Source organism: Mobula hypostoma, chromosome 9 (genome assembly GCF_963921235.1).
Source record: "Mobula hypostoma chromosome 9, sMobHyp1.1, whole genome shotgun sequence".
Lineage (NCBI taxonomy): Eukaryota > Metazoa > Chordata > Chondrichthyes > Myliobatiformes > Myliobatidae > Mobula > Mobula hypostoma.
The window spans coordinates 147,714,414-147,739,866 of record NC_086105.1 but is presented as its reverse complement, the minus strand read 5'-3'; the positions used below and the strand labels follow the sequence as shown (position 1 = coordinate 147,739,866).

Genomic DNA, 25,453 nt, shown 5'->3' with positions numbered 1-25,453 from the left:
TATTAAAATGTTTTGATGTCCCCTTGCTTGAGAGGGAGTGGAACTGGATTCTGTAGATGCTGCCTGACCTGTTGAGTTCCTCCAGCGTGTTGTGTGTGTTGGAGGGGCTGGGCTGGTTTAGGGGTGTGCTGGAGGGGCCGTAGAATGGGAGAAATCAGAATGCTCCCTAGGGTCTGGGAGAAGGCTACAATTTTGGTGTTTTGGAATTTTATTTTCTATGTTAGTCAGGGTGTCAAAGGTTACGGGGAGAAGGCGGGAAGATGGGGCTGAGCGAGATAATATCTCAGCTGTCAGAGCAGACTTGAAGGGCTGAATGGCCTGATACGGATTGAGGTGCCGTGAAAAAGCTGACTTGCCTACATTAGTCCAGACCTGTCACGGAGGCGCTGGTGGAGGGTATTACCGTCACCTGCAGTCAGAAGTTGTCTTGTTCGCACAGATCACCTCATTGCACGGAGCGTGGAGGGAGAACAAGCGAGAAGTATGACAGAATCGAGTGTCACAGTTACGGGGAAAGTGAAGTGACAGGAGACCGACTGAACACCAGAGACCCTGTGGACCCCGAACTCAGCGGGTCGGTGGAGAGGGAACAACCGCCGGCGGCTCGCTCTTTCCCACAGGTGCCGCAGGGAAGACGGTGAACTCTGGGCGGGCGAGCCCTGTTTGCGGGGCCGGGGCCGGGGCGCGTCCGGCTCCACCCGGAACTGGGCTGGGTGAGACGGCGAGTGGCCCCGCCCACCGCTCCCGCCCACCGCCAATCCGCGCTCCGGGATCCTGGCCACGTGACGGCCTCCCCGCCCCCTCGTTGCCTCTACAGTGTCCAGTCAGAAAGCGGAAGGGGCGGGACCACCGACTAACATCCGGTGAAGGCGCCACCGGCTGGAGATCAGGGAGACGGAGTAACCGGTCAGTGGATCAGAGTAACCGGGCCCCGGGGATACAGAGTAACCGGTCAGTGGATCAGAGTAACCGGACCCGGGGGTACAGAGTAACCGGGCCCGGGGGATACAGTGTAACCGGTCAGTGGATCAGAGTAACCGGGCCCCGGGGGTACAGAGCAAACGGACCCGGGGATACAGAGTAACCGGACCCGGGGGTACAGAGTAACCGGGCCCGGGGGAAACAGAGTAACCGGTCAGTGGATCAGAGTAACCGGGCCCCGGGGGTACAGAGTAACCGGACCCGGGGATACAGAGTAACCGGACCCGGGGGTACAGTGTAACCGGTCAGTGGATCAGAGTAACCGGGCCCCGGGGATACAGTGTAACCGGTCAGTGGATCAGAGTAACCGGGCCCCGGGGGTACAGAGTAACCGGACCCGGGGATACAGAGTAACCGGACCCGGGGGTACAGAGTAACCGGACCCGGGGGTACAGAGTAACTGGGCCCGGGGGATACAGAGTAACCGGGCCCGGGGGATACAGAGTAACCGGTCAGTGGATCAGAGTAACCGGGCCCCGGGGGTACAGAGTAACCGGACCCGGGGATACAGAGTAACCGGACCCGGGGGGTACAGTGTAACCGGTCAGTGGATCAGAGTAACCGGGCCCGGGGATACAGTGTAACCGGTCAGTGGATCAGAGTAACCGGGCCCGGGGGTACAGAGTAACCGGGCCCGGGGGTACAGAGTAACCGGGCCCCGGGGATACAGAGTAACCGGGCCCGGGGATACAGAGTAACCAGGCCCGGGGGTACAGTGTAACCGGGCCCGGGGAGGGGGTACAGAGTAACCGGACCCGGGGATACAGTGTAACCGGGCCCGGGGATACAGAGTAACCGGGCCCGGGGAGGGGGTACAGAGTAACCGGACCCGGGGATACAGTATAACCGGGCCCCGGGGAGGGGGTACAGAGTAACCGGGCCCGGGGATACAGAGTAACCGGGCCCCGGGGAGGGGGTACAGAGTAACCGGGCCCGGGGATACAGAGTAACCGGGCCCGGGGGTACAGAGTAACCGGGCCCGGGGGTACAGAGTAACCGGGCCCCGGGGATACAGAGTAACCGGGCCCGGGGATACAGAGTAACCAGGCCCGGGGGTACAGTGTAACCGGGCCCGGGGAGGGGGTACAGAGTAACCGGACCCGGGGATACAGAGTAACCGGACCCGGGGGTACAGTGTAACCGGGCCCCGGGGAGGGCGTACAGAGTAACCGGACCCGGGGGTACAGAGTAATCGGACCCGGGGTACAGTGTAACCGGGCCCCGGGGAGTGGGTACAGTATAACCGGGCCCGGGAATACAGAGTAACCGGACCCGGGGATACAGTGTAACCGGGCCCCGGGGAGGGGGTACAGAGTAACCGGGCCCCGGGGATACAGAGTAACCGGGCCCGGGGATACAGAGTAACCAGGCCCGGGGGTACAGTGTAACCGGGCCCGGGGAGGGGGTACAGAGTAACCGGACCCGGGGATACAGAGTAACCGGGCCCGGGGATACAGAGTAACCGGGCCCGGGGAGGGGGTACAGAGTAACCGGACCCGGGGGTACAGTGTAACGGGCCCCGGGGAGGGGGTACAGAGTAACCGGGCCCGGGGATACAGTGTAACCGGGCCCCGGGGAGGGGGTACAGAGTAACCGGGCCCGGGGATACAGAGTAACCGGGCCCGGGGATACAGTGTAACCGGGCCTGGGGATACAGTGTAACCAGGCCTGGGGAGGGGGTACAGAGTAACCGAGCCCGGGGGTACAGTATAACCGGGCCCGGGGAGGGGGTACAGAGTAACCGGACCCGGGGGTACAGAGTAACTGGACCCGGGGTACAGTGTAACCGGGCCCCGGGGAGGGGGTACAGTATAACCGGGCCCGGGGATACAGAGTAACCGGGCCCGGGGATACAGTGTAACCGGGCCGGGGGATACAGTATAACCGGGCCCCGGGGGAGGGGGTACAGTATAACCGGGCCCGGGGTACAGTGTAACCGGGCCCCGGGGAGGGGCTACAGAGTAACCGGACCCAGGGATACAGTATAACCGGGCCCCGGGGAGGGGATACAGTGTAACCGGGCCCCGGGGATACAGTATAACCGGGCCCCGGGGAGGGGGTATAGAGTAACCGGACCTGGGGGTACAGTGTAACCGGGCCCCGGGGAGGGGGTACAGAGTAACCGGACCCGGGGGGTACAGTGTAACCGGGCCCCGGGGATACAGTATAACCGGGCCCCGGGGAGGGGGTACAGAGTAACCGGACCCGGGGATACAGTGTAACCAGGCCCCGGGGAGGGGGTACAGAGTAACCGGACCCGGGGATACAGTGTAACCGGACCCGGGGGTACAGTGTAACCGGGCCCCGGGGAGGGCGTACAGAGTAACCGGACCCGGGGGTACAGAGTAATCGGACCCGGGGTACAGTGTAACCGGGCCCCGGGGAGTGGGTACAGTATAACCGGGCCCGGGAATACAGAGTAACCGGACCCGGGGATACAGTGTAACCGGGCCCCGGGGAGGGGGTACAGAGTAACCGTCCCCGGGGGTACAGTGTAACCGGGCCCGGGGAGGGGGTACAGAGTAACCGGACCCGGGGGAGGGGGTACAGAGTAACCGGACCTGGGGGTACAGAGTAACTGGACCCGGGGTACAGTGTAACCGGGCCCCGGGGAGGGGGTACAGTATAACCGGGCCCGGGGATACAGAGTAACCGGGCCCAGGGATACAGTGTAACCGGGCCGGGGGATACAGTATAACCGGGCCCCGGGGGGGGGGGTACAGTATAACCGGGCCCGGGGTACAGTGTAACCGGGCCCCGGGGAGGGGCTACAGAGTAACCGGACCCAGGGATACAGTATAACCGGGTCCCGGGGAGGGGGTACAGAGTAACCGGGCCCGGGGATACAGTGTAACCGGGCCCCGGGGAGGGGGTACAGAGTAACCGGACCCGGCGATACAGTGTAACCGGGCCCCGGGGATACAGTATAACCGGGCCCCGGGGAGGGGGTATAGAGTAACCGGACCTGGGGGTACAGTGTAACCGGGCCCCGGGGAGGGGGTACAGTATAACCGGGCCCGGGGATACAGTGTAACCGGGCCGGGGGATACAGTATAACCGGGCCCCGGGGGAGGGGGTACAGTATAACCGGGCCCGGGGTACAGTGTAACCGGGCCCCGGGGAGGGGCTACAGAGTAACCGGACCCAGGGATACAGTATAACCGGGCCCCGGGGAGGGGGTACAGAGTAACCGGGCCCGGGGATACAGTGTAACCGGGCCCCGGGGAGGGGGTACAGAGTAACCGGACCCGGCGATACAGTGTAACCGGGCCCCGGGGATACAGTATAACCGGGCCCCGGGGAGGGGGTATAGAGTAACCGGACCTGGGGGTACAGTGTAACCGGGCCCCGGGGAGGGGGTACAGAGTAACCGGACCCGGGGGGTACAGTGTAACCGGGCCCCGGGGATACAGTATAACCGGGCCCCGGGGAGGGGGTACAGAGTAACTGGACCCGGGGATACAGTGTAACCGGGCCCCGGGGATACAGTATAACCGGGTCCCGGGGAGGGGGTACAGAGTAACCCGTCAGTGGATATAGAGTAACCGGTCAGTGGATCAGTGGATACAGTGTAACCGGGCCCGGGGATACAGAGTAACCGGACCCCGGGGATACAGTATAACCGGGCCCCGGGGAGGGGGTACAGTGTAACCAGTCAGTGGATCAGTGTAACCGGGCCCGGGGATACAGTATAACTGGGCTCCGGGGAGGGGGTACAGTGTAACCGGTCAGTGGATCAGTGGATACAGTGTAACCAGACCCCGGGGATACAGTATAACCGGGCTCCGGGGAGGGGGTACAGTGTAACCGGTCCCGGGGGTGGGGTGGGGAGAGGGATACAGTGTAACCGGTCAGTGGATACAGTGTAACTGGTCCGGGGCAGTGGGGGGGGGGGCGGGGGGGGGGGAGACAGTGAAAGTGACCCAGAGGTGGCAGGGAAAATACAGTGTAACTGGTGGGGTTGTTTGTGTCACAGTGTAATGTGTTTTTTTAAAACGATGTAACTGGCAGGACGTGTATGTTACAGTGTGACTGACGGGAGGAGTGTTACAGTGTAACTGGGGGGATGTGTGTGTGTGTGTTATGGTGTAACCTGTCTGTGTGCTACAGTGCGACTGACAGGGGAGGGGTGTTACAGTGTAACAGGGAGGGAGGTTTACAGTGTAACTGGTGGGATGTGTGTGCATTACAGTGTAACTGGCAGGGAGCGTGTTACAGTGTAACTGGTGTGTGTATTACAATGTAACTGCAGTGTGTGTTACAGTGTAACGGGTGTGTGTATTGTAATACAATGTGTGTGTTACAATGTAACTGCGGTGTGTGTTACAGTGTAACTGTGGTGTGTGTATTACAGTGTAACTGCAGTGTGTGTTACAGTGTAATGGGTGCACGTGTGTTACAGTGTGGCAGGGGACAGTGTAACTGGCATGTATGTTTGTTACAGTGTAACTGGTATGTGTGTGTGTTACACTGTAAAAATCCTCTCCAATAATTTGCCCGCCACTGAAGTAAGACTCAGTGGTGTATAATTCCCAATATTATCCCTACTCTCTTTTCTGATCAAAAGAATAATATTTGCCTCCCTCCAATCATCTGGTACTACCCCAGTGGCCAGTGGGACACTAAGATCACAGCCAAAGGCAAAGTCATCACTTCCCTCGTTCCCATAGCAACCTGGGAGCACCCTGGTAACTTCCTAATGTTTTTCAAAAATTCCATTGACGTGTTCCAACATATCAGTCTGTTTTACACCACCCTCACCAACATCAGGATCCCTCTCAGTGATACAAGCAACGTTCCCTCAAACCTTTAATGTCCAGTGTGTACAGAAATCTTGTGCTGTGCAATTCTTTTGCCCAGTGGCAACGATGTGTGCACACTGAGTTTTTAATGGAAGTAAACTGGAAGCGTTTCTAAAGATAATAAACTAGCCAGGCCAGTTTGTTGTTCATTGTGGGAAAGAAATAAAACGATATAGATCATTGAGTTGTATTTGTCATAGACTATGGAATAATATCAATCTTTTCACATTATTAAAGTTGTTTGAAATGGTCATGAAGCATTTCCGCTTTAAACGATAGAGCAGACTTTTGTGCTTCACCTCCTTTGCTCTTTGGAATTTGAAATGGTGAATCAACAATTTCTTCAATGAAAACCGTATAATAAACCAGTTCTAAAATCTGCAGACTGCAAAATCATCACGAACTCCACACTGCCAACAACATCCATATCAGAAACTGGAAGAAGAAATGTGATTGTGTACGATCATGAAATATAATCAACATGCCAACGAGGTAGAGGGTGACAAACGTTTGTGTGCAGTTTAGATTCCCTTCTGCGCTAGTAGCGAAAGATGTGTGTGCACACACACGTACACCACAGAGCAAACACTGGATGGAAGGTATTCATTAATGACCTTCCCAACCTCTCTGACATCGGGCACATTTCCTCTTCTGTTCCTGATCGTTCCTACTTTCACTCTTAGTCACTCTCCCGTTCTTCACACATCTGGAGTTTTTTCTTAATCCTACTCACCAGGGCCCTTTCACCTCCCTTCTTGCTACCCAAAATCCATCCTTAAGCTCCTCCTTGGCTGCCTTGTAACTCTCGAGAGTCCTGTCTGATCCTTGCTTCCTAAACCTTAAGTAAACTTCTTTCTTCCTCTTGACTAGATGCTCCACATCTCCTGTCAAATGTGGTTTCATCACACGGCCATCCTTTCCTTGCCTGAGTGGGATCAGCCACCCAGCAAGTGCCCCCTGTGTGATCTCCATGTTCCTCTTGCACATTTCCCTGAGCACATCTGTTCCCCACTGGTGCTTGCCAGGTTCCTCACCCCCAGTTAAATCTCTTCCGTACCTCACACACACGCCCGTTACACTGTAACACACACGCCAGTTACACTGCAACACACGCACACGCCAGTTACACTGTAACACATGCAAGCTGGTAACACCGTAAAACACGTGCACAGGCTCCAGTTACATTGTAACACACAAATGCACCAGTTACACCGTAACACACGCACACCAGTTACTCCATTACACACACGCGCCAGTTACACTGTAACATACTCAAACACCAGCTACACTGTAACAGACATGCACCTGTTACACTGTAACACATGGGCGCCAATTACACCATTACACACACACGTGCATCAGTTACAATGTAATACACATACGCCGTTTATGCTGTAACACATGGGCACCAGTTATATCATAACACACCTACAAGTGCCAGTTACACCTTAACACACACACACACACACACACACACACTCCAGTTACACCGTTACACACACACACACACACACACTCCAGTTACACCGTTACACACACACACACACACACACACACACACTCCAGTTACACCGTTACACACACACACACACACACACACACACACTCCAGTTACACCGTTACACACACACACACACACACACACTCCAGTTACACCGTTACACACACACACACAGCTTTGTGAGGGGCAGGTTATGCCTGATGAGCCACGATGAATTCTTTGAGAATGTGACAAAGCACGATGAGAGTAGGGCAGTGGATGTGGTGTATCTGGATTTCAGTCAGGGGTTTGTTAAGGTTCCCCATGATAGACAGAAGGTGTACGATCCAGGTAACAATGCCCTGTGTCCCTGTGTGGATTCAGAGTTGGCACAGGGTGGTTGCAGATGGAGCATATTCCGCCTTGGAGCTCTGTGACCAGTGAGTGTTCCTCAGGAATTTGTTCTGGGACCCCTGCTCTTTGTGATTTTTTATAAATGACTGAGATGAGGAAGTGGAGGGGTGGGTTAGCAAGTTTGTAAATGACATAAAAGTGGAGTTGTGAATAGAGGTTGTCGTAGGCTGCAATTAGACATTGGTAAGATGCAGAGCTGGGCTGAGAGGTGGCAGATGGAGATTAATCCGGAAAAATGTGAAGTGATTCACCTTGGAAAGTTGAACTTGAAGGGTTAATGACAGGATTCTCAGCAATGTGGAGGAACAGAGGTGTCATCCATAGATCCCTCAAAATTGCCGTACATGTTCACAAGATCACAAGACAAAGGAGCAGAAGCAGGCCATTTGGCCCATCGAGTCTGCTCCACCACTTCACCATGAGCTAAACTATTCTCCCATCTAGTTCCAATTTCCAGCTTTCTCCCCATATCCCTTGATACCCTGACTAATTAGATACCTGTCAATCTCCTCCTTAAACACACTCAATGACCGGGCCTCCACAGCTGTATGTGGCAACGAATTCCATAAATCCACGACCCTCTGGCTAAAAAAATTTCTCCTCATCTCTGTTTTAAATGGTTGCCCTCTAATTCTAAGACTGTGACCTTTTGTCCTGAACTCACCCACCAAGGGAAACAGCCTTTCGTCATCTACTCTGTCCAACCCTTTCAACATTCGAAATGTTTCTATAAGATCCCCTCTCATCTTGGTAGGGTGGCTAATAAGGTGAATGGAGTGTTTGGCTTGACTAGACAGGGATTGAGTTCAAGAGCCTTGAGGTAATGTTGCAGCTCTATAAAACTCTGGTTAGATCACACTTGGAGTATTGTGTTCAGGTCTAGTCATCTCATTACAGGAAGGATGTGGAAGCTTTAGAGAGGGTGCAGTGGAGATTTACCAGGATGCTGCCTGGATTAGTGAACATGTCTTAGGAGGAAAAGTGAGCTGGGGCTTTTCTCTTTGGAGCAAAGGAGGATGAGAGGTGACTTGACAGAGACATAATATCCTCAGCTTTTAAAGATAGACTTGTAGCTTTATTTCTGTATATTCATATATACTGTGAAATGTGTCATTTGTGCCAGATCAAACTAGCGAGGATTGTGACGAGGGCAGCCTGTAGGTGCCATCACGTTTATGGCCCCGATGGAGTACTGTACCTGGAAGCTTGTGCTAACCAGCTGGCCAGAGTATTCCACAACATTTTCAACCTCTCACTGCTACAGTGAAATTAAAAGTTAAAAATTGTTAGCTAGCAGCAAGCTTAAATGAACAGGTTTTGAGCTGGTGTTTAAAAGTGTCAACTGAGTCTGTATCCCTTATGGTTTTAGGTATTGAGCTCCACAGTTTAGGAGCGTAGTTCAGAAAAGCTGATCTGCCGATTCTCTTTTGAGGGAGATTGTTTAAATTTAAGAGACCGGCGGAAGAAGACCTGAGAGCTCATGCAGGATTATGAAACAAAGAACTTTCTGTGATGTACTCTGGTCCCGAGAGCTTTAAAAACAGGTAAGAGAATCAGTTCTAAAGAGGCACGGGAAGGCAATGCGGGGTGCTAGGACGGGAGTCGTATGCGCCCTCGTCCTGGTTTTAGTTACAAATCCAGCAGTGGTGGTCTGAAAGGGTGCAGAGGGACAGTAGATTCAGTCAGCTCCGTCCCAGACACAGCCCACCCCAACATCGAAAACATCAGCATGCAGTGCCATAAGAAGGTGGCATCCGTCATCGGGGGGGGCGCACACCACCCAGATTCCCTTTAGTACCATCGGGGGGGACATACACCACCCAGATTCCCTTTAATACCATCGGGGGGGGCACACACCACCCAGATTCCCTTTAGTACCATCGGGGGGGGGCACACACCACCCAGATTCCCTTTAGTACCATGGGGGAGGGAACACACCACCCAGATTCCCTTTAATACCATCGGGGGGGGCACACACCACCCAGACCACCCAGATTCCCTTTAGTACCATCGGGGGGGGGCACACACCACCCAAACCACCCAGATTCCCTTTAGTACCATCGGGGGGGGGGCACACACCACCCAGATTCCCTTTAAAACCATCGGGGGGGGGGAACACACCACCCAGATTCCCTTTAGTACCATGGGGGGGGCACCCACCACCCAGATTCCCTTTAATACCATCGGGGAGGCACACACCACCCAGATTCCCTTTAGTACCATCGGGGGGGGCACACACCACCCAGATTCCCTTTAAAACCATCGGGGGGGGGACACACCACCCAGATTCCCTTTAGTACCATCGGGGGAGGGCACACACCACCCAGATTCCCTTTAATACCATCGGGGGGGCACATACCACCCAGATTCCCTTTAGTACCATGGGGGGGGCACCCACCACCCAGATTCCCTTTAATACCATCGGGGGGGGACACACCACCCAGATTCCCTTTAGTACCATGGGGGGGGGAACACACACACCACCCAGATTCCCTTTAATACCATCGGGGGGGGGCACACACCACCCAGATTCCCTTTAATACCATCGGGGGGGCACACACCACCCAGATTCCCTTTAATACCATTGGAGGGGGGACACACACCACCCAGATTCCCTTTAATACCATCTGGGGGGGCACACACCACCCAGATTCCCTTTATTACCATTGGAGGGGGGACACACACCACCCAGATTCCCTTTAATACCATCTGGGGGGCACACACCACCCAGATTCCCTTTATTACCATCGGGGGGGGCACACACCACCCAGATTCCCTTTAAAACCATCGGGCGGGCACATACCACCCAGATTCCCTTTAGTACCATGGGGGGGGCACCCACCACCCAGATTCCCTTTAATACCATCGGAGGGGGGGACACACCACCCAGATTCCCTTTAGTACCATGGGGGGGGGAACACACACACCACCCAGATTCCCTTTAATACCATCGGGGGGGGCACACACCACCCAGATTCCCTTTAAAACCATCGGGGGGGCACACACCACCCAGATTCCCTTTACTACCATCGGGGGGGGCACACACCACCCAGATTCCCTTTAATACCATCGGGGGGGGCACACACCACCCAGATTCCCTTTAATACCATTGGAGGGGGGACACACACCACCCAGATTCCCTTTAATACCATCGGGTGGGCACACACCACCCAGATTCCCTTTAATACCATCGGGGGGGGGCACACACCACCCAGATTCCATTTAATACCATCGGAGGGGGGACACACACCACACAGATTCCCTTTATTACCATCGGGGGGGGCACACACCACCCAGATTCCCTTTAGTACCATCGGAGGGGGGACACACACCACACAGATTCCCTTTATTACCATCGGGGGGGGGCACACACCACCCAGATTCCCTTTAGTACCATCAGGTGGGTGGGGGGACACACACCACCCAGATTCCCTTTAATACCATTGGGGGGGGACACACACCACCCAGATTCCCTTTATTACCATCGGGGGGGCACACACCACCCAGATTCCCTTTAATATCATCGGGGGGGGACACACACCACCCAGATTCCCTTTCGTAGCATCGGGGGGGGCACACACCATCCAGATTCCCTTTAGTACCATCGGGGGGGGAGGCACACACCACCCAGATTCCCTTTAGTACCATTGGGGGGGGGCACACACCACCCAGATTCCCTTTAGTACCAACGGGGGGGCACACACCACCCAGATTCCCTTTAAAACCATCGGGGCGGGGGGACACACACCACCCAGATTCCCTTTAATACCACCGGGGGGGGGCACACACCACCCAGATTCCCTTTAAAACCATCAGGGGGGCACACACCACCCAGATTCCCTTTAGTACCATCGGGGGGGGTGCACACACCACCCAGATTCCCTTTAGTACCATCGGGGGGGGCACACACCACCCAGATTCCCGTTAATACCATCGGGGGGGCACACACCACCCAGATTCCCGTTAATACCATCGGGGGGGGGACACACACCACCCAGATTCCCTTTAGTACCACCGGGGGGGGGGAACACACCACCCAGATTCCCGTTAATACCATGGGGGGGGGACACACACCACCCAGATTCCCTTTAGTACCATCGGGGGGGGTGCACACACCACCCAGATTCCCTTTAGTACCATCGGGGGGGTACACACCACCCAGATTCCCGTTAATACCATGGGGGGGGGACACACACCACCCAGATTCCCTTTAGTACTATCGGGGGGGGTGCACACACCACCCAGATTCCCTTTAGTACCATCGGGGAGGCACACACCACCCAGATTCCCGTTAATACCATCGGGGGGGGGACACACACCACCCAGATTCCCTTTAGTACTATCGGGGGGGGTGCACACACCACCCAGATTCCCTTTAGTACGACCGGGGGGGGGAACACACCACCCAGATTCCCTTTAGTACCATCGGGGGGGGGCACACACCACCTAGATTCCCTTTAATACCATCGGGGGGACACACACCACCCAGATTCCCTTTAAAACCATCAGGGCGGGGGGACACACACCACCCAGATTCCCTTTAGTACCATGGGGTGGGTGGGGGGACACACCACCCAGATTCCCTTTAGTACCATCGGGGGGGGGGGGACACACCACCCAGATTCCCTTTAATACCATCGGGGGGGCACACACCACCCAGATTCCCTTTAAAACCATCGGAGCGGGGGGACACACACCACCCAGATTCCCTTTAGTACCATGGGGTGGGTGGGGGGACACACCACCCAGATTCCCTTTAGTACCATCGAGGGGGGGGGACACACACCACCCAGATTCCGTTTATTACCATCGGGGGGGGCACACACCACCCAGATTCCCTTTAATACCATTGGGGGGGGGGACATACACCACCCAGATTCCCTTTATTACCATCGAGGGGGGGGCACACACCACCCAGATTCCCTTTAATACCATCGGGAGGGGGGACATACACCACCCAGATTCCCTTTAATACCATCGGGGGGGCACACACCACCCAGATTCCCTTTAGTACCATGGGGTGGGTGGGGGGACACACCACCCAGATTCCCTTTAGTACCATCGGGGGGGGGACACACACCACCCAGATTCCGTTTATTACCATCGGGGGGGGCACACACCACCCAGATTCCCTTTAATACCATTGGGGGGGGGACATACACCACCCAGATTCCCTTTATTACCACCGAGGGGGGGCACACACCACCCAGATTCCCTTTAGTACCATCGGGGTGGGGGACACACACCACCCAGATTCCCTTTAAAACCATCGGGGGGGCACACACCACCCAGATTCCCTTTAAAACCATCAGGGGGGCACACACCACCCAGATTCCCTTTAGTACCATCGGGGGGGGCACACACCAGCAAGATTCCCTTTAATACCATCGGGGGGGGGCACACACCACTCAGATTCCCTTTAGTACCATCGAGGGGGGGGCACACACCACCCAGATTCCCTTTAGTACCATGGGGGGGGGACACACACCACCCAGATTCCCTTTAATACCATCGGGGGGGGGGACACACCACCCAGATTCCCTTTAAAACCATCGGGGGGGCACACACCACCCAGATTCCCTTTAGTACCATCGGGGGGGGGGCACACACCAGCAAGATTCCCTTTAATACCATCGGGGGGGCACACACCACTCAGATTCCCTTTGATACCATCGGGGGGGGGAAAACACCACCCAGGTTCCCTTTAGTACCATCGGGGGGGGCACACACCACCCAGATTCCGTTTATTACCATCGGGGGGACACACACCACCCAGATTCCCTTTAATACCATCGGGGGGGGGACACACACCACCCAGATTCCCTTTAATACCATCGGGGGTGGGGGAGACACACACCACCCAGATTCCCTTTAATACCATCGGGAGGGGGGACATACACCACCCAGATTCCCTTTAATACCATCGGGGGGGGGCACACACCACCCAGATTCCCTTTAATACCATCGGGGGTGGGGGAGACACACACCACCCAGATTCCCTTTAATACCATCGGGGGGGACACACACCACCCAGATTCCCTTTAGTACCATCGGGGGGGGGCACACACCAGCAAGATTCCCTTTAATACCATCGGGGGGGCACACACCACTCAGATTCCCTTTGATACCATCGGGGGGGGGAAAACACCACCCAGGTTCCCTTTAGTACCATCGGGGGGGGCACACACCACCCAGATTCCGTTTATTACCATCGGGGGGACACACACCACCCAGATTCCCTTTAATACCATCGGGGGGGGGACACACACCACCCAGATTCCCTTTAATACCATCGGGGGGGGGACACACCACCCAGATTCCCTTTAAAACCATCGGGGGGGCACACACCACCCAGATTCCCTTTAAAACCATCAGGGGGGCACACACCACCCAGATTCCCTTTAGTACCATCGGGGGGGGGCACACACCAGCAAGATTCCCTTTAATACCATCGGGGGGGCACACACCACTCAGATTCCCTTTGATACCATCGGGGGGGGAAAACACCACCCAGGTTCCCTTTAGTACCATCGGGGGGGGCACACACCACCCAGATTCCGTTTATTACCATCGGGGGGACACACACCACCCAGATTCCCTTTAATACCATCGGGGGGGGGACACACACCACCCAGATTCCCTTTAATACCATCGGGGGTGGGGGAGACACACACCACCCAGATTCCCTTTAATACCATCGGGGGGGACACACACCACCCAGATTCCCTTTAATACCATCGGGGGTGGGGGAGACACACACCACCCAGATTCCCTTTAATACCATCGGGGGGGGCACACACCACCCAGGTTCCCTTTAGTACCATCGGGGGGGCACACACCACCCAGATTCCCTTTAATACCATCGGGGGGGGGCACACACCACCCAGATTCCCTTTAATACCATCGGCGGGGGGGGGGGGACACAGACCACCCAGATTCCCTTTATTACCATCGGGGGGGGCACACACCACCCAGACCACCCAGATTCCCTTTAGTACCATCGGGGGGGGACGGACGGACACACACACCACCCAGATTCCCTTTATTACCATCGGACGGGGGCACACACCATCCAGATTCCCTTTATTACCATCGGACGGGGGCACACACCACCCAGATTCCCTTTATTACCATCGGACGGGGGCACACACCACCCAGATTCCCTTTAGTACCATCGGGGGGGCACACACCACCCAGATTCCCTTTATTATCATCGGGGGGGGGCACACACCACCCAGATTCCCTTTATTACCATCGGACGGGGGCACACACCACCCAGATTCCCTTTATTACCATCGGACGGGGGCACACACCACCCAGATTCCCTTTAGTACCATCGGGGGGGGCACACACCACCCAGATTCCCTTTATTATCATCGGGGGGGGCACACACCACCCAGATTCCCGTTAATACCATCGGGGGTGGGGGAGACACACACCACCCAGATTCCCTTTAATACCATCGGGAGGGGGGACATACACCACCCAGATTCCCTTTAATACCATCGGGGGGGGGCACACACCACCCAGATTCCCTTTAGTACCATGGGGTGGGTGGGGGGACACACCACCCAGATTCCCTTTAGTACCATCGGGGGGGGGGACACACACCACCCAGATTCCGTTTATTACCATCGGGGGGGGCACAGACCACCCAGATTCCCTTTAATACCATTGGGGGGGGGACATACACCACCCAGATTCCCTTTATTACCATCGGGGGGGGGCACACACCACCCAGATTCCCTTTAGTACCATCGGGGTGGGGGACACACACCACCCAGATTCCCTTTAATACCATCGGGGGGGCACACACCACCCAGATTCCCTTTAAAACCATCAGGGGGGCACACACCACCCAGATTCCCTTTAGTACCATCGGGGGGGGCACACACCAGCAAGATTCCCTTTAATACCATCGGGGGGGCACACACCACTCAGATTCCCTTTAGTACCATCGGGGGGGGGCACACACCACCCAGATTCCCTTTAGTACCATGGGGGGGGGACACACACCACCCAGATTCCCTTTAGTACCATCGGGGGGGGGGGACACACACCACCCAGATTCCGTTTATTACCATCGGGGGGGGCACACACCACCCAGATTCCCTTTAATACCATTGGGGGGGGGACATACACCACCCAGATTCCCTTTATTACCACCGAGGGGGGGCACACACCACCCAGATTCCCTTTAGTACCATCGGGGTGGGGGACACACACCACCCAGATTCCCTTTAAAACCATCGGGGGGGCACACACCACCCAGATTCCCTTTAAAACCATCAGGGGGGCACACACCACCCAGATTCCCTTTAGTACCATCGGGGGGGGCACACACCAGCAAGATTCCCTTTAATACCATCGGGGGGGGCACACACCACCCAGATTCCCTTTAGTACCATCGAGGGGGGGGCACACACCACCCAGATTCCCTTTAGTACCATGGGGGGGGGACACACACCACCCAGATTCCCTTTAATACCATCGGGGGGGGGACACACCACCCAGATTCCCTTTAAAACCATCGGGGGGGCACACACCACCCAGATTCCCTTTAAAACCATCAGGGGGGCACACACCACCCAGATTCCATTTAGTACCATCGGGGGGGGGCACACACCAGCAAGATTCCCTTTAATACCATCGGGGGGGCACACACCACTCAGATTCCCTTTGATACCATCGGGGGGGGGAAAACACCACCCAGGTTCCCTTTAGTACCATCGGGGGGGGCACACACCACCCAGATTCCGTTTATTACCATCGGGGGGACACACACCACCCAGATTCCCTTTAATACCATCGGGGGGGGGACACACACCACCCAGATTCCCTTTAATACCATCGGGGGTGGGGGAGACACACACCACCCAGATTCCCTTTAATACCATCGGGAGGGGGGACATACACCACCCAGATTCCCTTTAATACCATCGGGGGGGGCACACACCACCCAGATTCCCTTTAATACCATCGGGGGTGGGGGAGACACACACCACCCAGATTCCCTTTAATACCATCGGGGGGGGGACACACACCACCCAGATTCCCTTTAATACCATCGGGGGTGGGGGAGACACACACCACCCAGATTCCCTTTAATCCCCTCGGGGGGGACACACACCACCCAGATTCCCTTTAATACCAGCGGGGGTGGGGGAGACACACACCACCCAGATTCCCTTTAATACCATCGGGGGGGGCACACACCACCCAGGTTCCCTTTAGTACCATCGGGGGGGCACACACCACCCAGATTCCCTTTAATACCATCGGGGGGGGGCACACACCACCCAGATTCCCTTTAATACCATCGGCGGGGGGGGGGGACACAGACCACCCAGATTCCCTTTATTACCATCGGGGGGGGCACACACCACCCAGACCACCCAGATTCCCTTTAGTACCATCGGGGGGGGACGGACGGACACACACACCACCCAGATTCCCTTTATTACCATCGGACGGGGGCACACACCACCCAGATTCCCTTTATTATCATCGGACGGGGGCACACACCACCCAGATTCCCTTTATTACCATCGGACGGGGGCACACACCATCCAGATTCCCTTTATTACCATCGGACGGGGGCACACACCACCCAGATTCCCTTTATTACCATCGGACGGGGGCACACACCACCCAGATTCCCTTTAGTACCATCGGGGGGGCACACACCACCCAGATTCCCTTTATTATCATCGGGGGGGGGCACACACCACCCAGATTCCCTTTATTACCATCGGACGGGGGCACACACCACCCAGATTCCCTTTATTACCATCGGACGGGGGCACACACCACCCAGATTCCCTTTAGTACCATCGGGGGGGGCACACACCACCCAGATTCCCTTTATTATCATCGGGGGGGGCACACACCACCCAGATTCCCGTTAATACCATCGGGGGTGGGGGAGACACACACCACCCAGATTCCCTTTAATACCATCGGGAGGGGGGACATACACCACCCAGATTCCCTTTAATACCATCGGGGGGGGGCACACACCACCCAGATTCCCTTTAGTACCATGGGGTGGGTGGGGGACACACCACCCAGATTCCCTTTAGTACCATCGGGGGGGGGGACACACACCACCCAGATTCCGTTTATTACCATCGGGGGGGGCACAGACCACCCAGATTCCCTTTAATACCATTGGGGGGGGGACAAACACCACCCAGATTCCCTTTATTACCATCGGGGGGGGGCACACACCACCCAGATTCCCTTTAGTACCATCGGGGTGGGGGACACACACCACCCAGATTCCCTTTAAAACCATCGGGGGGGCACACACCACCCAGATTCCCTTTAAAACCATCAGGGGGGCACACACCACCCAGATTCCCTTTAGTACCATCGGGGGGGGCACACACCAGCAAGATTCCCTTTAATACCATCGGGGGGGCACACACCACTCAGATTCCCTTTAGTACCATCGGGGGGGGGCACACACCACCCAGATTCCCTTTAGTACCATGGGGGGGGGACACACACCACCCAGATTCCCTTTAGTACCATCGGGGGGGGGACACACACCACCCAGATTCCGTTTATTACCATCGGGGGGGGCACACACCACCCAGATTCCCTTTAATACCATTGGGGGGGGGACATACACCACCCAGATTCCCTTTATTACCACCGAGGGGGGGCACACACCACCCAGATTCCCTTTAGTACCATCGGGGTGGGGGACACACACCACCCAGATTCCCTTTAAAACCATCGGGGGGGCACACACCACCCAGATTCCCTTTAAAACCATCAGGGGGGCACACACCACCCAGATTCCCTTTAGTACCATCGGGGGGGGCACACACCAGCAAGATTCCCTTTAATACCATCGGGGGGGGCACACACCACTCAGATTCCCTTTAGTACCATCGAGGGGGGGGCACACACCACCCAGATTCCCTTTAGTACCATGGGGGGGGGACACACACCACCCAGATTCCCTTTAATACCATCGGGGGGGGGACACACCACCCAGATTCCCTTTAAAACCATCGGGGGGGCACACACCACCCAGATTCCCTTTAAAACCATCAGGGGGGCACACACCACCCAGATTCCCTTTAGTACCATCGGGGGGGGGGCACACACCAGCAAGATTCCCTTTAATACCATCGGGGGGGCACACACCACTCAGATTCCCTTTGATACCATCGGGGGGGGGAAAACACCACCCAGGTTCCCTTTAGTACCATCGGGGGGGGCACACACCACCCAGATTCCGTTTATTACCATCGGGGGGACACACACCACCCAGATTCCCTTTAATACCATCGGGGGGGGGACACACACCACCCAGATTCCCTTTAATACCATCGGGGGTGGGGGAGACACACACCACCCAGATTCCCTTTAATACCATCGGGAGGGGGGACATACACCACCCAGATTCCCTTTAATACCATCGGGGGGGGCACACACCACCCAGATTCCCTTTAATACCATCGGGGGTGGGGGAGACACACACCACCCAGATTCCCTTTAATACCATCGGGGGGGACACACACCACCCAGATTCCCTTTAATACCATCGGGGGTGGGGGAGACACACACCACCCAGATTCCCTTTAATACCATCGGGGGGGGCACACACCACCCAGATTCCCTTTAGTACCATCGGGGGGGGGCACACACCACCCAGATTCCCTTTAATACCATCGGCGGGGGGGGGGACACAGACCACCCAGATTCCCTTTATTACCATCGGGGGGGGCACACACCACCCAGACCACCCAGATTCCCTTTAGTACCATCGGGGGGGGACGGACGGACACACACACCACCCAGATTCCCTTTATTACCATCGGACGGGGGCACACACCACCCAGATTCCCTTTATTATCATCGGACGGGGGCACACACCACCCAGATTCCCTTTATTACCATCGGACGGGGGCACACACCATCCAGATTCCCTTTATTACCATCGGACGGGGGCACACACCACCCAGATTCCCTTTATTACCATCGGACGGGGGCACACACCACCCAGATTCCCTTTAGTACCATCGGGGGGGGCACACACCACCCAGATTCCCTTTATTATCATCGGGGGGGGGCACACACCACCCAGATTCCCTTTATTACCATCGGACGGGGGCACACACCACCCAGATTCCCTTTATTACCATCGGACGGGGGCACACACCACCCAGATTCCCTTTAGTACCATCGGGGGGGGCACACACCACCCAGATTCCCTTTATTATCATCGGGGGGGGGCACACACCACCCAGATTCCCGTTAATACCATCGGGGGTGGGGGAGACACACACCACCCAGATTCCCTTTAATACCATCGGGAGGGGGGACATACACCACCCAGATTCCCTTTAATACCATCGGGGGGGGGCACACACCACCCAGATTCCCTTTAGTACCATGGGGTGGGTGGGGGGACACACCACCCAGATTCCCTTTAGTACCATCGGGGGGGGGGGGACACACACCACCCAGATTCCGTTTATTACCATCGGGGGGGGGCACACACCACCCAGATTCCCTTTAATACCATCGGGGGGGGACACACCACCCAGATTCCCTTTAGTACCATCGGGGTGGGGGACACACACCACCCAGATTCCCTTTAAAACAATCGGGGGGGCACACACCACCCAGATTCCCTTTAAAACCATCAGGGGGGCACACACCACCCAGATTCCCTTTAGTACCATCGGGGGGGGCACACACCAGCAAGATTCCCTTTAATACCATCGGGGGGGCACACACCACTCAGATTCCCTTTGATACCATCGGGGGGGGGAAAACACCACCCAGGTTCCCTTTAATACCATCGGGGGGGGCACACACCACCCAGATTCCGTTTATTACCATCGGGGGGGCACACACCACCCAGATTCCCTTTAATACCATCGGGGGGGGACACACACCACCCAGATTCCCTTTAATACCATCGGGGGTGGGGGAGACACACACCACCCAGATTCCCTTTAATACCATCGGGAGGGGGGACATACACCACCCAGATTCCCTTTAATACCATCGGGGGGGGCACACACCACCCAGATTCCCTTTAATACCATCGGGGGTGGGGGAGACACACACCACCCAGATTCCCTTTAATACCATCGGGGGGGCACACACCACCCAGATTCCCTTTAATACCATCGGGGGTGGGGGAGACACACACCACCCAGATTCCCTTTAATACCATCGGGGGGGGGCACACACCACCCAGGTTCCCTTTAGTACCATCGGGGGGGGGCACACACCACCCAGATTCCCTTTAATACCATCGGCGGGGGGGGGGGACACAGACCACCCAGATTCCCTTTATTACCATCGGTGGGGTGCACACACCACCCAGACCACCCAGATTCCCTTTAGTACCATCGGGGGGGGGACGGACGGACACACACACCACCCAGATTCCCTTTATTACCATCGGACGGGGGCACACACCACCCAGATTCCCTTTATTATCATCGGACGGGGGCACACACCACCCAGGTTCCCTTTAGTACCATCGGGGGGGGCACACACCACCCAGATTCCCTTTATTACCATCGGACGGGGGCACACACCATCCAGATTCCCTTTAGTACCATCGGGGGGGGCATACACCACCCAGATTCCCTTTATTATCATCGGGGGGGGCACACACCACCCAGATTCCCTTTATTACCATCGGACGGGGGCACACACCACCCAGATTCCCTTTATTACCATCGGACGGGGGCACACACCACCCAGATTCCCTTTAGTACCATCGGGGGGGGGCACACACCACCCAGATTCCCTTTATTATCATCGGGGGGGGCACACACCACCCAGATTCCCGTTAATACCATCGGGGGGGGGCACACACCACCCAGATTCCCGTTAATACCATCGGGGGGGGCACACACCACCCAGATTCCCTTTAATACCAGCAGGGGGGGCGGTGGTACAGGAGCCTGGAGACACACACTCAATGATTCAGAAACATCTGCTCTAACATCGCTCTTCTGAAAGGTCTGTGAACCATATCTTGTTATTCCTGTGCAATACAACAAATTTCATGTCAAATCAGTGATGATAAATGTGACCCTGAGTTGCCACGGTAGGGGCTTTTTACTTCCCTAACATAGTTTGGGATTGCCGTAATGTCAGGGGTTCAAACGGGGTGGAATTTGTCCAGTGAACGCAGGAACGTTTCCGTGGGCAGTGTATAGAGGGAGGGCAAAGCGGGCATGGATGTCGTGTCCCAGCTATCTGCGTGGTACACATGCCTGGGCAGAGCGAGATGAAGAGGAAGCTGTTGCCTGCTGACCGCTCTCTACGCAGAGCCATACCAAGGGAACGGCAGCGACCGATACAGTTTGGCACCAGCGGTGTCGCGGGAGTTGCCGGTCAGTGTTGAACTCAACGTCGGACTGCCTCAGGGACTCCAGCTCTGGATTTTTCCCTCGGGGTTTACTCCCGAAGCCTTCCCCGTGAGTGGGTATGGCTGCAAGGCAGTGGAGGTTTGAGATCAGAGTTTTTCTTCTCCAAGGTGAGCTGACGAGCCCCATCTTCCCAGGATGACTGGTTTTCCGGCACCAGTAACCCGCCTTTGCCCCTTCTGTCAGTAGAAACGGTTCCACTGGGCTTCGTAGCTGAGCCACACGTGAAGGCCAGGAGCTGGACTTGGTCGTCAGGGGCTGTTTGAGACACAGACCACTGGGAGCTCGTCTTCATTATCACCCCCGAAGCTCAGCCTTTCCTTCAGCTATAGGTGGGGTCGTTGGGGGAGCACTGTCGGACCAGTGACCACAGTTCTAGTCTTAAAGTAGTTGTGGACTGGTCTGCAGACACTGGGAATCCAAGCAGGCACAGAAAGTGCTGGAGAACTCAGCAAGCCAGGCAGCATCTACGGAGAAGATTAACCATTCGCGGTTTCGGGCCGAAACCCTTCAGCAGGACCGGAGAATAAAGATGAGGAGTGAAGAGTTAGAAGGTGGGGGGAGGGGAGGAAGAAAGACAAGGTGACAGGTGAAATGGGAGAAGGGGTGAAGTAAAGAGCTGGGAAGTCGATTGGTGAAAGAGCTACAGGGCTGGAGAAGGGGGAGTCTGATAAAAGAGGACAGAAGGCCATGGAAGAAAGAAAGAAAAGGGGGAGGAGCACCAGAGGGAGGCGATAAATTGAGAGAGGGGAATGGTGACGGGGGGTGGGGGGGGAGCGCATTACCAGAAGCTCAAGAAATCAATGTCCATGCCTTCAGGCTGGAGGCTACATGTTGTTCCTCCAACCTGAGTGTGGCCTCATCACGACGGTAGAGGAGGCCATGGATGGACATATTGGAATGGGAATGGGAAGTGGAATTGGAATTAAAATGGGTGGCCACTGGGAGATCCCGCTGTTTTTGACAGACGGAGCGTGGGTGCTCAGCGAAGTGGTCTCCCAATCTGCGTTGGGTCTCACACACTGGGAACACCGGACGCAGTGTATGACCCCAACAGACTCACAAATGAAGTGTCACGTCGCCTGGAAGGACTGTTTGGGGCCCTGAATGGTAGTGAGGGAGGAGGTGTAGGGGCAGGTGCAGCACTTGTTCCACTTGCAAGGATATTTCTGCTTGTAAATTTCACGCACGTTCGCTCTCGCCTCATTCTCCCGTCACCGACCAGGGATGGAGTTCCTCTCGTCCTCACCCGGCACCCCTCCAGCCTCCACGTCCAGCACGTAATTCTCCGTAACTCCCACCATCTCGTCCCTGCTCGCTGATCTCCCTCCTGGCACTTATCCTGCAAGTGTTACACCTGCCCCTCCGCCTCCTCCCTCACTACCAGTCGGGGTCTGTCCATCGTGGCAGCAGAGGAGGCTGTGGAGTGGCGTGTGGGAATTAACCGGGGAATCCTGCTGGAGTGGGAACCGGTTCTCCAGTCCTCGCCAGGTCTCACTAAGGTAGAGGAGGCTGCACTAGAAGCACTGGACACTGTAAATGCCTCACCTGGAAGGAATGTCTGGGGCCCTGAATGGAGGTGAGGGAGGAGATGAGTAGGCAGATGTAACACTCGTCCCACTTGGAAAGGTAAGTGCCAGGAGGGAGATTAGTGGGGAGCGCGATCCCTGCGGAAAGCGGGCGGCGGGGGGGGTGAGGGACCGATGTGTTTGGCAGCAGGATCCCGTTGAAGATGGCGGAAGTTGTGGAGAGTGTTGTGCTAGACACAGAAGCTGATGGGGTGGTAGGTAAGGAGAAGAGGAACTTTATCCCTGTTATGGTAATGGAAAGATGGGGTGGCAGCAGATGCCTGGACAATGGGCGAGGTGCGGCTGAGGGAAGCATCAACGGTGAAGGAAGGGAAACCCTGTTCTTTGGAGGAGGAGGAGATCTTCGATGTTCTGGAAAAGAATCCTCATTCCTCTTCGTAGAGGAGGCCATGGACCAACATGTCAGAATGGGAATGGGCAGTGGTTGTCACTGGGAAATGCTGATGGTTGTGGATGGAGCAAAGGTGCCCGATAGAGCATTGGGGATTTTCTAAGAGTAGTTGGGAGTTGTTCAGTATGTTTGAAGATCAGTTTTATTTTTGAGAATCATTTGAAACTCTCCTTGTTCTCTCCCCCAGGGTAGATTTAGGATTCTGTTGCCGTTTACGTGGTGGATGTGGATATAAGAGCAGGAAAATATTTTCATCTCCAGCTGGGACGTCCTTCACTAATGAAGATGAAGTTGAGCTTACTGGGGATTCATCAGAACGCGCTCGCCTACTCCTTCACAACACTGGGGGCTGCGCTAATGAACAACCTCTTTAGCTTCTACTACGTGAAGCTCTTTTTAAATCGGTACAGAATATCGGAAAGGGACTTTCAGCAGGCACAGGTGAGTTGAACCATCAAACAGTCTGCTAGAAGAACTCAGTGGGTCTGGGAGCATCTGCTGGGGGGTGGGGGTATGTTTCGGGCCAAAACCCTGCATCAGCACGGAGAGCAGAGACAAGAACCTGGAGACACACAGTCAACGATTCAGGAACAGTTTGTTCCTCTCTGCTGTCAGACATCTGAATCATTCATAAGCACCACCTCTATAGATGCTGCCTGACCTGCTGAGTTTCTCCAGCATTTTGTGTGTGTTACCTCTCACTCTTTTCCATTACTTGTGTTTGGTATTTGTACTAATTTGCACTGTACTGCTGCCACATAACAACACGTTTCATACCACGTACACTCAGTGGCCACTTTATTAGGTACGGGAGCAGAAGCCGGTGTACTTCTCTGCCTCGTTAGCCCACCCCGAGCTCAGAACGTGGTTCCCGGGGGTGGGAGGTTGGGATGGGAAGAGATTGGAAGGTAGCTTCGAATATTTGTTCCTTGTTAATTTGTGATTTTAACGTGACTCCCAAGTTCCTTATAAAGGAAGAGACAGGATCTTGGAACGTCATGTTTATATAGAGATTTAGCTGGAGCACGCCCCTCTGGCCCAACGAGCCTCACAGCCCAGCAAGTCACCGGGTATATTTAAGGCAGAGGTTAATAGATTGGTCAGGACGTGAAGGGATACGGGGAGAAGGCAGGAGGCTGGGGCTGAGAGGCAAAATGGATCAGCCATGTTGAAATGCTGGAGCTGACTCGATGGGCCAAATGGCCTAATTCTGTTCCCTTGTCTTATGGGACGAGAGAATGTCTGGGATGGGGTGGGGGGGCTTTGATTTGTTGCCGCGTAGAGAGGTTTATCATTGTGATATGTTTGAAGATACAGTGAAGTACTTTGCTTTACACTTCATCCAGACAAACCAGTCTGTATGTAAGCACATCGAGTTTATG

At 55.6% G+C, this 25,453-nt stretch overlaps 2 protein-coding genes across 7 annotated transcripts in view; one reads left to right on the top strand and one right to left on the bottom strand.

Moving 5' to 3' along the window:
• Nucleotides 1-839: 839 nt before the first annotated feature.
• mfsd13al (major facilitator superfamily domain containing 13a-like) overlaps nucleotides 840-25,453 on the top strand; it is a 37,535-nt gene continuing 12,921 nt past the window's right edge. The window contains exons 1-3 of one of the 6 annotated variants that reach the window (XM_063059399.1): nucleotides 840-906; nucleotides 9,047-9,221; nucleotides 24,259-24,512. In XM_063059399.1, coding sequence (XP_062915469.1) covers nucleotides 24,351-24,512 — 162 coding nt within the window. In that variant the 5' untranslated portion in view covers nucleotides 840-906; nucleotides 9,047-9,221; nucleotides 24,259-24,350. Of the gene's footprint in view, nucleotides 952-1,219; nucleotides 1,271-1,547; nucleotides 1,569-9,046; nucleotides 9,222-24,258; nucleotides 24,513-25,453 lie in introns of those variants that run through there. The other 5 variants (XM_063059400.1, XM_063059401.1, XM_063059402.1 and 2 more) reach the window with 5 other exon arrangements.
• LOC134352291 (uncharacterized) lies at nucleotides 1,570-8,643 on the bottom strand. The gene is made up of 2 exons (XM_063059581.1): nucleotides 8,617-8,643; nucleotides 1,570-4,428 (listed from the first exon to the last, which is right to left on the bottom strand). The coding sequence occupies exons 1-2, from the start codon at nucleotides 8,641-8,643 to the stop codon at nucleotides 1,570-1,572; spliced, it is 2,886 nt and encodes a 961-aa protein (XP_062915651.1).